Source organism: Anguilla anguilla, chromosome 1 (genome assembly GCF_013347855.1).
Source record: "Anguilla anguilla isolate fAngAng1 chromosome 1, fAngAng1.pri, whole genome shotgun sequence".
NCBI lineage: Eukaryota > Metazoa > Chordata > Actinopteri > Anguilliformes > Anguillidae > Anguilla > Anguilla anguilla.
Genome location: NC_049201.1, coordinates 68,753,221 through 68,767,627, shown reverse-complemented (window position 1 = coordinate 68,767,627; position 14,407 = coordinate 68,753,221). Strand labels below are relative to the sequence as shown.

At 42.7% G+C, this 14,407-nt stretch overlaps 1 protein-coding gene across 5 annotated transcripts in view; it reads right to left on the bottom strand.

Moving 5' to 3' along the window:
• The window catches only part of npr1b (natriuretic peptide receptor 1b), a 74,007-nt gene that overhangs the window by 55,692 nt on the left and 3,908 nt on the right, over positions 1–14,407 (bottom strand). The window contains exons 2-5 of one of the 5 annotated variants that reach the window (XM_035413161.1): positions 12,072–12,221; positions 10,748–11,480; positions 10,400–10,502; positions 8,542–9,356 (exon numbers count right to left, since the gene is read on the bottom strand). In XM_035413161.1, the coding sequence (XP_035269052.1) occupies positions 8,542–9,304 (763 nt within the window). In that variant the 5' untranslated portion in view covers positions 9,305–9,356; positions 10,400–10,502; positions 10,748–11,480; positions 12,072–12,221. Of the gene's footprint in view, positions 1–8,541; positions 9,357–10,399; positions 11,481–12,071; positions 12,222–14,407 lie in introns of all 5 variants that reach the window. The other 4 variants (XM_035413170.1, XM_035413178.1, XM_035413147.1 and 1 more) reach the window with 4 other exon arrangements.

The following is a 14,407-nucleotide window of genomic DNA, read 5'->3' as shown; positions in this document are numbered from 1 at the left end:
AAAGTAAATTTGTTCCCTGTAAAGAAGAGATTTTGTTAGCTTCTTTTCACTTAGAAAATCAACAAGAACATGCTATGTGACACCAGGGATGTCCAAAACTTTTGCATACCACAATATATACATACATCAGTTTTTCATTTTTACAAATCCTCTGATTCATCTCTGTGCTGAAATGTTTGTCACTCTCCTCTGCTGTCTCAGCATTTGCAATCACATCCCATCATTAACAAGGATTTTGAGTCCCACAGGCCCCTTCCTGTCCTCCAATTATAATCATTCCCATTGAACGATAATTACTCATGAAGCTGTATCTGCGTAGGCTAATCAAAACAGGCGACAAATCCCCTTCTCTGTGAGCCAATCTGAGAAATAGACACCACAGAGTCATTTCTATGGACTAGTTCTATTTACTGAAACTAAACACAGCTAGCTCTGGCTCAGTGTGTCCTCCCACCACCTTTCTGGTTTACACTGTGCTAGATTTTGCATCTCACTGACGACACTTCAGGAGGTAAGAGACTCCAGCTTGTTCATATACAGACAGCTAACTGCCTGCATAGAAGTCAGCATTAATTCCAGTGTCACCATTAAAATTTATTTTAGTACCCAGAATATATTAAAATGTTGACATTTTGACAAATCCACATTAACATTTTAAGTATTTTTCAGTTGTGATATAGTGCTTGAATTTCATCATTCAAACTCATCCATAATTGTGTCCCCAGAAGACACAGAATAGACTATAAATCAGAAATAAAGGACTGCAATAGTAAAGCACCATGTCCCAAAATGAATGACTCATAAATCCAGGTAAATACTGCATAAATATATAAGCCTTGATTCTAGCCTCTTTTTAAACTCTCAACTTATGAAATTGTAATTGAATATAAGTCACTCTACAATGCCACATTCAAAAATGCTATGCTGACTGCATATGCGACCACCTACAGCCCATGGTCCAAATTCAGATATTTCTGAAAATGTTCATTAGAACTGCAGAAGAACTGTGTACCATGGTCTACAAGCATGGGCCTAAGGAGCACATTCAGGAATAAATTCTAGTCGCAGTGGTGACAGTTACTCGCATTTTAAAACTTACAGTATGTAATGTGTTAGTCCCAATTCCTTTGGCTCTATTGAAGGAACGCAGAGTCACACAGGTCACACGTGTGACAGGTGCTACAAGCAAAATCAAAAATGTAAGAGATTCAACACTTAATTGGGGGTCGGAGTTTATATAATGGATGCTGGGAAATGTAGTTCCTGGGCTACAAATGCATTGGGTCTAATCGCACCCCTTTGTAACTTGAGCAGTCAGATGCCCCCACCAACCCCTCCATTTCCAAGTATGGATGTTCAATTTACATTTTGGATAAATATTATTCTTTATTGCATTAAAATCCCAATAATAGCCTGGGCATATTTGACCCAGGTTGACAGTTTGACAGGTGCTTATAAGTAAAGAGAACAAACGGGTTCAACACTTCTCAGAACCTCTGCATAGAGACAGAGGGCACAGATATAATAAGGATGCAGTCACACAATCTCACACTCAGCTGAATCACTCTCTGCTAATTACACAGTCATTTTCCTTTGTGCATTAACAAAGTGCTTTTCCCATACAGAATGAGACCAGTCCGTCTCCCACAGTCACAGTTGGAAGGCATTTCTGCCCTGCGTGAGGCACAGTTAGACTAAACGGTGGCGTTTTTTTTGCATGTTGCACAACCGCACCAGTCGACATAAAATCACAAAGGCGCGTGTCTTTAACTCGGGCTCGTAAAAGAGGCAATGGCAGGTGCACCCCTTCCCGGCAGCGCCAGCGCCGAAAAACTGGACAGATGGACAGCACTGATAGTGACGCGATGTTAAAGATGGACACACAAGGAGGGAACACACCGCCCGTCCACGCTCACCAGGAAGGAACAGTGCATTTTTAAATAGGCAAAGACTTTACAACTCTTTGACTACGGCTTTAAAACAGCGGCTACAGTTCCAGAGCCGTGACTTTTGCGACTCACGGACGCGCCACTGCTGTCTGCGCAGAAGAGACCCGGTCACAGTAAGAAGCCATTTGCTAGGCGTCGACAGCGACACTTGAGCTGGAAGTAGCTGAGTTAGGAGCCCCCCTGCATGTCCTTTCCTGCTGTTGATGATGTGGATATTTATTTATTGGGCCCTGGGGACGGGGGATGGGGGGGGGAGGGGGCATATTGTGAAATGTTTCCTTTCCACTGATGAGTCGCAGGGAGAAGGTCACAGCTCACAGCTTGGTGACAGACAAAAAGGCTTTGAAAATCCCCGGAGAATGGGGGCTCCTACCTGCCCCGGCTGATTTCACCGTGCACAACGGCCTCCCGCCACTTCTCTTTTCCTTTCACTCATTTCCTCGCCTGTACCTTCTCTTCCTCCCGCCCGCTGTTTACACGCCAGGCTATTCTTTCTTTAAACGTGTACGTTCCAGTGTTAGCATTTCTGTTTATCGGCTCGTGTCCCCTGACTGCATTCCAATCTGTCTTTACATAGTAATCAGCATTCAGTAGGTAATATTTTGTTTGGGTAAAGGTTCGTAGCAGAGCTATTCAGCTGGTGGCCCAGGGGGACAAAATAATTTTTTTAAAGAAGGCATCCACTTTGATTACTTAAACAATATATCCATACATTGCTTTATAAGTTGAAGTCAAAAATATTTGGCCAGAAATAATCACATTGAAAAGCAGTCTGGCCCCCAGGAATAAGCAGTTGAGGAGCCCTACCTCACATAGTCATATTCTATCGGATTACAAAAGTTATTTCATTCATTTTTATTGTTGAGATACATCCTGCCATAATAATGTTGTTTGTCAAAAAAAAAAATTATTTGCAGATACTTTGTAAATTTGAAGCGCATTTGACATTTTTTTTTAGTCAGAATCAACTTAGTGATAGAGACCCAGAGATATGAATGCGTAATAGGGAATTCTGTATTAAGTTTTACAATATTAGCACTAAATCTCTGTAGAGATTTGCCTTGAAACATACAAGAGTCAGCCAGCTAATTCACAGCATTTTGTTCCCACACTCTTGATATGAGATTCAACATTCTAACTTCCACAAAGAAACGTTGTGATACAGTTTCTACTGTTGTATGATGTAACAATGTGCATGGACACAATATACACTATATTTACATCGGTAGTTACATTGCACTTCAGGTATTTAATGTGAAGTGGGGCCTACAAGGCCCAAATTTGTTAAGTTAGGAACAAAGATTGACTGTAGAACCTCCAAAAATCTTCTCTGTACAGAGCTAGCTAAGCAAGCACATTTCCTTTGGAAATTTAACATATGGCTGCCGACTGTGACTGGTTTGAAAAAAAGGGGTTTAGATTTATGGTGCACTGGGGTTCCTTTGGAAGAAGTGGGACGGGTTACACACAGAGAGCACGGATGCATTGGGCCTGTGTGTGCTTTGACTAGCTGAGCAGCATATAAACTTTGACTAGCTGAGGCACAGGGGTGCAAGGAGCTTAAGGTTAAAAGTGGGCAAATACAGACTGCCTGAATGGAAAGCACCAAAAAACACTCTTAATGGGCCTCATTCACAAAACTTTTCTTATATTGTTCTTACTCATGTTCTTAATAGAAGTTCCTAAGAAAAACCAACTTGGGATTCAAGAAACATGCACAGGCCTTTGATTCTGTGTGTATCCCAGGTGTATCACAGGATGAATGCCAGCTGTTTGTAAATTGAATGTGCGTGCCTGTTCATGATGATTTGAGTAAGGAAACACCCTAGCAATGCCATAAAAGGCATGCCACCTTCAGGGTTGTGTGCAGACATCAGCCATTCATTGCTCACTGCAAAAAAGTATCTGCGTGGTCCCTAAAGACACGCTCACTTCCCAGGGCACAAGTAGACTAGTTATCCAAAAGGTACAAAGTGGTTATGTACAATCCAGGAATCTAAAATGGGAGACAATCAATAAAAAATCTAAAATGAGAGATAATCATTCCAGAAAATATTTAAGGAATAGTCAATATTTTCAATCAAATTTCTTTTTAAACCCTTATTTTTTTTCTTTCCCTGGGGAATGCTCAGTCACATTCGTAGGCCTGTCCCATCACAGCAACATTCAGAAGGCCACAAACTAACAAATGTGCCCACCAAGGCGTCTCCAGCCAGCTGCAGCTTCTTCTTCTTCCTGTACCGTGCACCATCTGACCTGTGCAGTCAAATGCACTGCAGGACTACACTTGAAGCACGGCCGGCGAAGGCGCCCAGGTCTCGCAGAACAGCTGCTGAAATTGGGCATTCTCCTCCTCCTTCCCTAAGCAATGCTTTGACCAATTGTGCACTGTGCCAAAGGACTCCTGGCCACAGCTGGCAAATGGTCCACTCTGGACTGCAAGGTGCATCGCTGCGCCAAGAACTGAAGCTGGCTGGATGAAAACACTGAGGTGATCCCGTTTTGGAAAAATTGTCTTCACGAATTACTGCTATTATAAATACTGATGAGTTGTAAGAAGCCTTAGCCTCTGAATTTACAATAGCAATTCAAAATGCATTATTGATGATGATAATAATAATAATAAGAAGAAGAAGAATAATAAGAAGAAGAAGAATAGACAACATTTATACAGTGGCATTCAGAATAAAGCTATTTACAGCGATGGGAAAAAGAGGGCCATGCCTGAAGCTTATTGTATCGGGAGGTGGAGAGAAAGGGATTTACTAAGACAACAAATTAAGAACCAATTAGATTTGCCCAGGGCACCAGCTGTAAGTGCCGTAGGATGTTTAATGACCATGGTGATTTAGGTTTCAGCTTTACAATCTCATTTAATATATCAAATCTCCTACAGCACAGTGTCCCCATTGTCCTCACTAGATCCATGCCACTAGACTCCTGGAGATGGAGTTAATCTACTAAAAATTAAAAAGTTGAGAGGCTCTCCGCTTGGTATGCTGACCACACATGCTATTAAACAAAGCTTAAAACAATTATTGGAATGCAAGTATTCAAATTTAGGTTTTTATGAACATGCTAGGTCATTTTACTTCTCCAAAACAGCAGCAACAGACCCTCAAAATCCTGTGGAAGTAACATCATCCAGAATTCCTTTAGTGGGACAATGATAGGAATTAGAGAAGAGATAAAAAGCTACTACCCCAGACTGCAAATTGTATACATGCTGAATTTTCTCAAAGATGCCTAAAATTCTCATACGTTTGACTGAACTAGTCAAAGCAGTGGCTTGCTCTATGTCATCCACCTGCCTTCTAGACGTCATACCCACAAAGCTACTAAAAGAGCTATTACCCATACTTGCTAAATTAATTCTGTATATCAGAATTTCCCCACCATCCTCAGGCTTCACAAATCCTTGAAGATACCAGAAATCAAGCCACTGCTTAAGAAACTAAATTTGGATCCAGTAGACCTGTCTAATGGCAGGCTTATTGCAAACCTATTTCTTTCAAAGATGCATGAGAAATGTGTTGCCTAACACTTTTACCTTTTCCGCAGGCTGATAACATATCTAGTGGTTAAATCTGGGGTGAGGAAACATCGCTGTACTGAGAGACAAGTCATTATCTTCATAGTGAATGATTGGCTTCTCTCCTCAGATCATAGTTATATTTCCACACTGACTTGATTAAATGCTGCCTTTGATATGACAGACCATTATATTCTCATTTAAAAACCAGTTGGTCTTGTTGGTCTAATAAAAAAGCTTGTTTTCCTATTTTCCTATAAAGCCTTTTTGTGATGGTGTCTCTGTAAAAGGTGCTACACATCAAAATGGAATTAAATATAAATGATTTTCGTAAACTAAGACCAAAAACCTAGTTTAAATTATGCCCCAAATTGCATGATTCATATGAATTCATCCAATGCAAGAAGTATTTTGTGATTGTGGCTGAATGTTTCCTTGTCAGACATACTGTCGACTGCAGTGGTCTGCACCCCTGCTGTTGGCGGCTGGTTTTACATTATTTTATTCGCCTCCCCTAATTCAGACCCAAGAAACCAGACGAGGTGAGTTAATCAGCTGCTTTAACTGATCCATTCTCAGTTCTGAGCATCGGTGAAAACCTGCACACCCTAAGCGAATAGCACGGGGCTAAAGATTACCCAGCACTACATCAAACCTGGTCTACAATCCCCCTCTCAGAAAAGATTAATGAAGTCTTTTCCTGAAATGTTTCAAATCTTCAACCAGTTCAGTTGCCCTTCTTTTTACTTTTTCAGGTGCGTTTCTCATATTGTAAGACCCAGAGCTGGTCATCCTGCTGGTCTTCTTTACTGTAATGGCACAATGTCTAGATCATGTTAAACTTTGGTCAACTATCACTCCCAGATTATATATTAAGAACATTCACATTTCTCTCCCTCCCATAAAGTAAACCTGATTCAAATTCTTATTTTCCACATTTTTCTATGTCAAATTTCATTTGCCAGGTTTCTGCCCAATTGTGGTTTCAAATTCTTCTTGAATTATTTTGGTTGTCAACAACCTGCTTAATAACCTCAGAGATTTGTGTCCACATTTTGAATTATGGACAGTATATTTGGACATGCAGAACAGCACGTCGAATATAGAAACACCACAACTGGTTGGGAATCATTTGCTCCCGTTCCCTTGCTGTGTGAGTTATATTCCCATGTCCATGCCAAGGATGCAGACTTCTGTGGGACTTTTCTGGATTGCTGGCCAACAAAACACAGCGGTTCTGAATCATTTCATTCAAAGCACTGACTTTGTTTTCCCAGTTCCACGCCACATACTCAGGGAGTGGCTCCTTTCGGACAGAAGAATACAAAAATAAAGCAAAAAAAAAAAAAAAAAACACATATAAACCGTGTAGAAATGCACCTTACGGATGACTGAGAGAGGGCCCTGATTTGGGCACACTTTTCCACCTTAATTCTTGCCCATCTAGACTAACTCATTGGTCACATGACTGTTAGCGCTGGTGAGAAATGAAAAATGGCAGACAATAAAACTAAATGATAGTCACATGGCCTGAAGAAAACAGACTCATGAGGAATTCTGTTTTACAGGAAATACCCACAGATCTGATTGTTGTGCACAGCTCCCTTATAAGGAAACAAGGCATTTGACCTCTGTTAATAAATGTTGTTACTACAGACATTTTAATGTCCATGTGGGAACTGAAAACGTTTGGCATAAGAAACCAATGAGGGGATTATTTATGAGGCAAACTAGTGTTACCTTAGTGCGTGAGTGTGTGTGTGTGTGTGTGTGTGGGTGTGCGTGTGTAGTGTGTGCATGCATTGTGTGTGTGTGTGTGTGTTCGTGCTTGTGCGCATGTGTAATCAGTATTACCTTTTGTACTCAGATACATCACACTACTCTCCCTCTCACTCATCCTCTCCTTTTTAGTTTTGTCTCGATTTTGTTTTTGTAACCGTTGCCAGGCAGAAAATGCTGACTGAGAGGATTTCTCTTTGATATTTGGACAGGCTGCCCCTGTGGCACCCATTCTCTGTCCTTCCCCAATATACTCCTCACTCCTGCAGTAGCACAGTATCTCTGCTATGAGAAAGAGGCGTATGCTATCATACCAATGTCTAACCTATGCATACACCCTCGAAGAACAAGAGCATAAATGTAGCAATTTAGCAGCAATAATTGAGACGTTCATCTCTACAAAGATAAGCCCCTCAGTTTCTGAAAGCCATTGGCACATTAACAGTGGCTGAAGAGGGCATTCAATTCAGCTAATCTGTTTCTGCGTCTGGGTGCATCTCGAGGTCACAGAATCACTGAAGAGTTTACAGGGCGTCACTATGGGTCGGTCAGGGTGTTTCTTCTACATCCAACCCATTGTGAATTTCAAGCAGTTAATAAGTCCATTAAATGATCAGGAAAAATGTATGTTTATTGTAATTTTTTCTCACTGGTTTATTCGACCATATGTTGGGGTATTAAATCTTGGACCCTGGAGATCTGGAATGACATGCTACAGTGATCAGAAAGAAACAATGCAATCCAAGAGTGTCTATATCTTTATCATTAGAAAATATTGGACGTGGATATTGGATTTGTATATTTTTCAATGAAAATTCTTTTTTTTTTTTTTGCCATTTTTTAGCAGAATGCTCCATGCTCAGAATGTGCACACCACCCTATAGCTTAAATGGTCATCAAAAGGAATGCATGTGAAATAGAGCGTGTTGTTGACCAAGTGATTATTGGCTACTGGTGAGGTGATAATTACAATTTTTGTTTAAAGGTAATCATATGTCAGTTTAAACTTCAAAGTTCTGGACTGTAGATCTCAAGGGCCGTGTGTGTCCAATATTAAACCCTTGTTGAACTTTGCTCCTGTACCCTTGATCAAAGTCTTTCTTTTTTATCTAAATTGCAACTGTAAAAACACAACACTTAAAATAGCCTACAAAATTATGCAAGTATGAAAGTGAAAAACTATGTAAGTCACCAGGGAGTCTGTTAAAACAATAGGATGGAACAAAACTGCGAGAATATTTTCTCGCTGGTCGGCAAAAGGCATGACTGACAGTGACTCACCACGGCCTCCCTGTTCAATGTCCCGGAGGAGGCTCTTGTAGTCGATCGGCCGGTCGTTCTCATCGAACGACATGTGCTCCATGGTGAGGTTGTTCGCCCGCAGCTCCGCGTACAACCCTTCCGTGGCAAAGAAGCACGGTCGATGGTCCACCTTGTTGTCAGAGAACAGGAGCATTGCTTGCTGTAGCCATTTGAAGTGCTGGTGGATGTGCAGGGCGAACTCTCCCAGCTTCATGTGCGTGGGTCCCGTGTTGGTGATGGAGGTGAACATGCTGGGGTCCGAGAAGGCGGTGGCCGGGGCGCCCGCCGTCACCAAGGGCAGGCCCCAGTAGTCGGTGAAGCGGGCCACGGTGGAGGAGGTGTAGTCGCAGCCAGGCCCGATGAAGGCCCAGGGGTTGTGGGTGTACTTGAGGTCCACAGCCACCAGCTGGGCGATGGACTCGTCGCACAGGCCCATCTTGTTCTCGCTGTTCTTGTAGGAGTAGCGCAGCTGGTAGCCCGGCAGCAGGGTCGGGTCCTCGTTGATCCTTTCTATGGCGCGCACGAGAGCGGGCCCCACCAGGGGCCACGCCCAGGGGTAGGTGAGGTTGTGCCGCGGCAGGATGACCGCCAGCATCACCTCCCGGGGCTGCCTGGGCTCCCGGCTCTGTCTCCGGGCCTCGCGGTGCCGCGGGGACTTGGCGTGCGCCTGCTCCGCCCAGCAGCTCAGCAGCAGCAGCAGGAGCGGCAGCCTCGCTCCCCCTCTCCAGCCCTGGAGCCTCATCCCTCCCTGTCCTGGAGTCCCCAGCCTTGGGTTAATTATTTATCACCATGAGCTGGAGGAAAACACGACACACACATATATTCAGGCATACGCGCACACACACACACTCTCTCAAAAGCGCAAGCACAAGCACGAAAAAGCAACAGTGTATGTCATGTACAAATTCATTCTCACGTTCTCACTTACGAAGATCCTGTGGACAGCACCTGATAATTAAGTGCCACATGAAGAATACTTTCATAGCCGAATACCCTTCTTCCATGTATCCCAGTCATTATATTCTATGAAGTCAGACCCTGCGGTTGTGTTATAACGTATCCCATAAATTGTAAAAATGTAAAAAGAATGTTGCTTTTTGTCCAAAGGCTCCACAATTTCTTTATACCTGTCAATGACAAATATTTCTCTCTGGTCCTCTTTCATTCCTTCAACCACTCTTTTCCTCTCAGAATTTATACCTGGACTTCAATGCATGTTTTTTCACTATGGAGAGCATAGAAGATGGATATATATCTAGATATCTAGATATATCAAGATAACACTGGGCTTGGTTACCTGCCTATTGACATTTACTTATTTGCCTAAACATTAAATCTTCAGGAGAACACAGGAGATTTTAAATGAGCTTTGCTGTAAGTACAAAATCGACACACCGCAAATTACAAGAGCTAACTTGATAAGAGGCTGCTTAACTATTAAAGATAACGAATAGTTTGTGTAAATGATTCATTTTTAGCACAAACTACAAATACAACTTTAAAGGAATAGATCTGAAATTGAATTTAAACATCTCTGCTCTCATTATGATACGCACAGCCACTCTCCAACATTCACATTTGATGCCTACTCCACTTAAACTACAGAAAACAAAACAGCCCAAACACCCAAAAGGTTTGCGCAACTGCTGAGCGTTCCTCTGCGCAACTGTTCACATTATGTACCCCATGTATTCAGGGGACTAATGTCCCTCAGATCAGGAAAAAAAGAAATAAAGGTTGAAGATTTATGCCTCACTTAACATTAATGACTTCGGTGATTTACAGAGGTGTCCCTTCAAATCACCCACGGCTGCAGTAATTTATAAAATCGGATTACCTTAAACGGAGGAGTTAGTTATCTCCATGTCTGGTTCCGATTTTGAGCTGAAGTCCAGGGATCTATGAATAATATCTCTCAGCTGTTGCCGTGCTGCTAGAAGCTGTGTAGAAACAAGAGAAGAATGAGCTGCTTGCTACACCCAGAGAGGGACTGGATTCAAAGCCTTATTTCTACTGGAAAACAGCAGAAGGTTTTTTTTTTCTCCTGAAGAACTGAAGTGTGAAAAAACAAACATTTGAATTTGCTGGCAATCAAAAAATGTAAAAAAAATTAAATTAAATTAAATTAATTTAAAAAATCAACTTCAAGGAACTTCAGCACTAAAAGCCACACACATGGGCGCACCTGGCCACTGTTCTACAAGTGAAATTTTTTTCACATCCTTATGTCCATAACTTTATGATGAAAAGCAGATTCTTTTTTTTTTTTTAAACAAAAATTTTTTCTTGTCTCTTCCGTTGTCGCCCCTTTTCACAGAAGGCACAGACACAGGTCACAAAACGGTCAAGATTTTGACACTGCCTGGTGTAAAAAAAAAATTAAAAAAAAAAAACAGGTCAAAAACACATCCGCTTGACAACAGATCTATGGAAGAATATCCATGATTATCAAAAAATGGAGGGGAAAAAAGTTGGTAGAAAGCTGTGGGCTGCGGAGCCTGATGGAGCAGAGGAAGTGTTGCCGTAATCCTGCTGTAATCCTGCTGTGTCAGGTGGAGGAAGCGGCCGGGGAGAAGGCAAGGGGCAGAGCAGGAATGCGTCCAGCCGGCCAAAGTTTCGGGCGCACGAGGCGTCCTGTTTTCCCTCACCGCGCTTCCCCACGCGTCCCTCGGTGGCGGCGTTCCGGGCTTCGGCAGCGGGTCTGCTGGCTCCCGGGGTTCTCTCCACCCCCTGCTCTCTTCGGTCGCGGCGTGGCGGAGTGCGAGCCTGAGCCTGAGCCTAAACGGGGCGCGCGGGGCAGAGTGAGCGGCGGCCCGTCTGGCTGGCTGCCTGGAGGTGAGGCGGCAGTGAGCGCGTGCGCGTGCCTTCACCTTATTGGCAGCGCCTCGCTCAGGCACAGGGGCTGGCTTCCCTTTCTACTGCCCATCCCACCTCCGAGAAACGGAGAGGGAGGACAGAGAGAGCAAGATAGAAGGAATGAGCGAGTGAGAGAGAGAGAGAGAGAGAGAGAATTTAGTTAATATAGATAATAGATTATTTATCTAGTTTCGTTATTACTGTTGTTCTTTGTAACACTTGCTTTAGCAACACTGTGCATGTCATGCCAACAAAGCATGTTGAAATTGAAACTGAAAAAGAAAAAATAATTTTTATATTTTTGTCAGTCTAGTTAGCAGTCTATGACAGCAAGGAGGCAACAGGTAACAGGCAAGGAGGGCAACTGAGTTTGGAGCTCAAGACAAGTCTATGTGTGTGTGTGCGTGTGTATGTGTGCGTGTATATCTGTCTGTCTGTCTACATGTGTCTGTGTCTGTCTATTCACCTATGTCTCTTTATGTCTTAGTCATTGACCATCACAAGGAGTATTTTATGTCAATGTGGACTGTATGCTGCTAACAGCTGTCTATGTTTGCACCAGTACCCATGTGTTCTGTAAGCTCTGCATGTTGTTTTCACAGTATACACTGATCAGCATGTCTTTGCATGCTGTGTGCAGAGGAGGAGCTCACCGCTGTGCTCTGTGAATGAGCTCCCTCTGTGCGAAGCCTGCTGTGCAGTCCCCCCTTCATCGGCATGTGTGAATGGGGCTCGGTGGCGCATACGTGGTCTGTGCGCTTGCAGTCAATGTGGCGGGTTTCAGGCGAGGGCACCATATCTGTCTGGGTCCGAACGCGTACTGTGGTGTGCCGTATGTGTCAGAGAGAACGCAGTGTGTTCTTCTGTTTTCTTCCTCTTTCCCATACAACCTTCCCCCTTTCTGTCCTTATATGAACCCCTTTTCATTTGGTCTTATCTTACTTCTCCTCCCATCTCTCTCACTACATCCCTTCTTCCTGACAAACAGCTTACAGATCAATGATCTTTGAAAATTGCTCAGAACAATAATAATATGCAAAGGGAAAAAAATCTTAATCAGAGATACAGTACATACTGGTCTGTGTCAACTATAGGTTACGTTGCTCAACAAACTAACACTGAACAAGGTTTCTTCACCGAATAATCTCTCTGCAGAATTAAGTAACACTGTCACCGTGTCCACGTCCTCACCAGCCACCAGGCTAACTCTATATCGCCCCCTTCAGTCCACCTTGTGAATCGCAGCCCTCCAGTCACCTCACTTCAAAAAGTGCAGAGAGTGCTTCCAAAACAGGATGCAAAACAATGGTCTCTCACCCTCGCTCTAACCGCCTCTCTTCCTTTCGCTCTCCCTACCCTCTCTCTCTCTCTCTCTGTCTGGCTCTATTTCTCTCTCTCGCTCTCTCTCTCTTATTATTTTCTCAATTAATTTCAATTATCTTTCTTCAACTTTGCCCATCCCCTTCAGGTGATTTATTGGCTCTCCTTCAAATACTGTTTTCTTGTGAAGCCCCAGAGGCTTCTGATTCTAATTATTTGAGAGTTTTTATAGAAGAAGATATTTTGCAGCTCAAAGGCACCGCAGCAGTGTGGCTGATCGTGCGGCTGATCATGTGGCTGATCATGCGGCTGAACAGAGACCTGCAGGGTGGAAGGTGCGGTGCCAGGGCTGGAGCGGTACCCCATACTCCTCCAGCGCACTGCCTCCGTTAATACAGGAATTTAATTTATTTTCTTCCCCATCACTTTTTTTTGCCTTTTCTATCATCAAATATGTGTTACCTACAGTGCAGAGGAGGCAGCTTGTCATGAGCCCCTACGTGTGTCTGTGTAGGAGTAAATCATTAGCTCCTTTCAAACTGATGTCTCTCTCTCTCTCTCTCTCTCTCTCTTTTTCTCCCTCTCTCCTCTGGTATATATCTCAGATAAGCTAGACTCTCTTCCCCTGGCATACTACCTCTCATTACACCAGTATCATTAACCCCCCCATCGCCGGGGGAAACAGGGATACCAGTTAATCATTTTGCTTATTATTGTTCTGTTGTTCATCGTTTTGCTTATTATTGCCGTGCCAGAGGCGTGAATTGCTTTGCCGCTTCGTAAGCTCTTCAGTCGAGGCTGGTATTTACCATGTCACAGCAATCCAGTCCGATCTTGTGGGCATAGAAATAATTCACTTTAGCTGAACTTTAGCGTGAAAATAGATATTAATTTGCTTTCTGAAATCATGCACATATGAAAATGTTCTGGAAACAGCTAATCCGGTCACTCTGACAGCACTTTTTGTTGTTTTGACTTTTTCTGAAGTGCAGAAATGAAAATCTGAGTGATAAGAAGGAAGTGGAATTGGGGACAGGACAATTGTTGTGAAAAGCACCTTGCAAACTCTCATCTTTTACTGTCTCTTGTGGGTTTTGCAAAAAAAAAAAAGCACCAGAAACTATGTTAACCTGGAACACTGATGTTATATATTAGCCTCTGGGTAATTGAAAGCAAGCACATTTGCAATATGTTTGTGGTTCAGAGACTAATCATTTCTATTTCTATGCAGTTTTCTTGTATGGATTCACCCAATTTTACTTAGAGACTGTAGATATATTTTCTAAGAACCCTCTAAATTTCTGCCATCTATTTCCTGGGGCATGCCAGTAACTCTATATTAATCTGTGCACATGCACGAAACACGCACACACACACACACACACACACACACAGTATAGCAGCCCTCATTAACCAAGAGTATCTGAGAAATTATGTTGCAGTTACTCTTGAGATGAGTAGGAATTAATTTAGTTAATTTTTCTTTCTACTGTTGTGAACATAATTTTTAACGTAATTTGTACTCAGTAGTGTGAAACAAATTTTTTCCTGTGTTCTGATGAAAATACAACTTTCAAAACACTTCACATATACCTCTTAAAGTCCTCTCAACATCCTATTTTTGGAATATACTTAATGTCAAAGCACATTTTTATCATTTTTACAATTG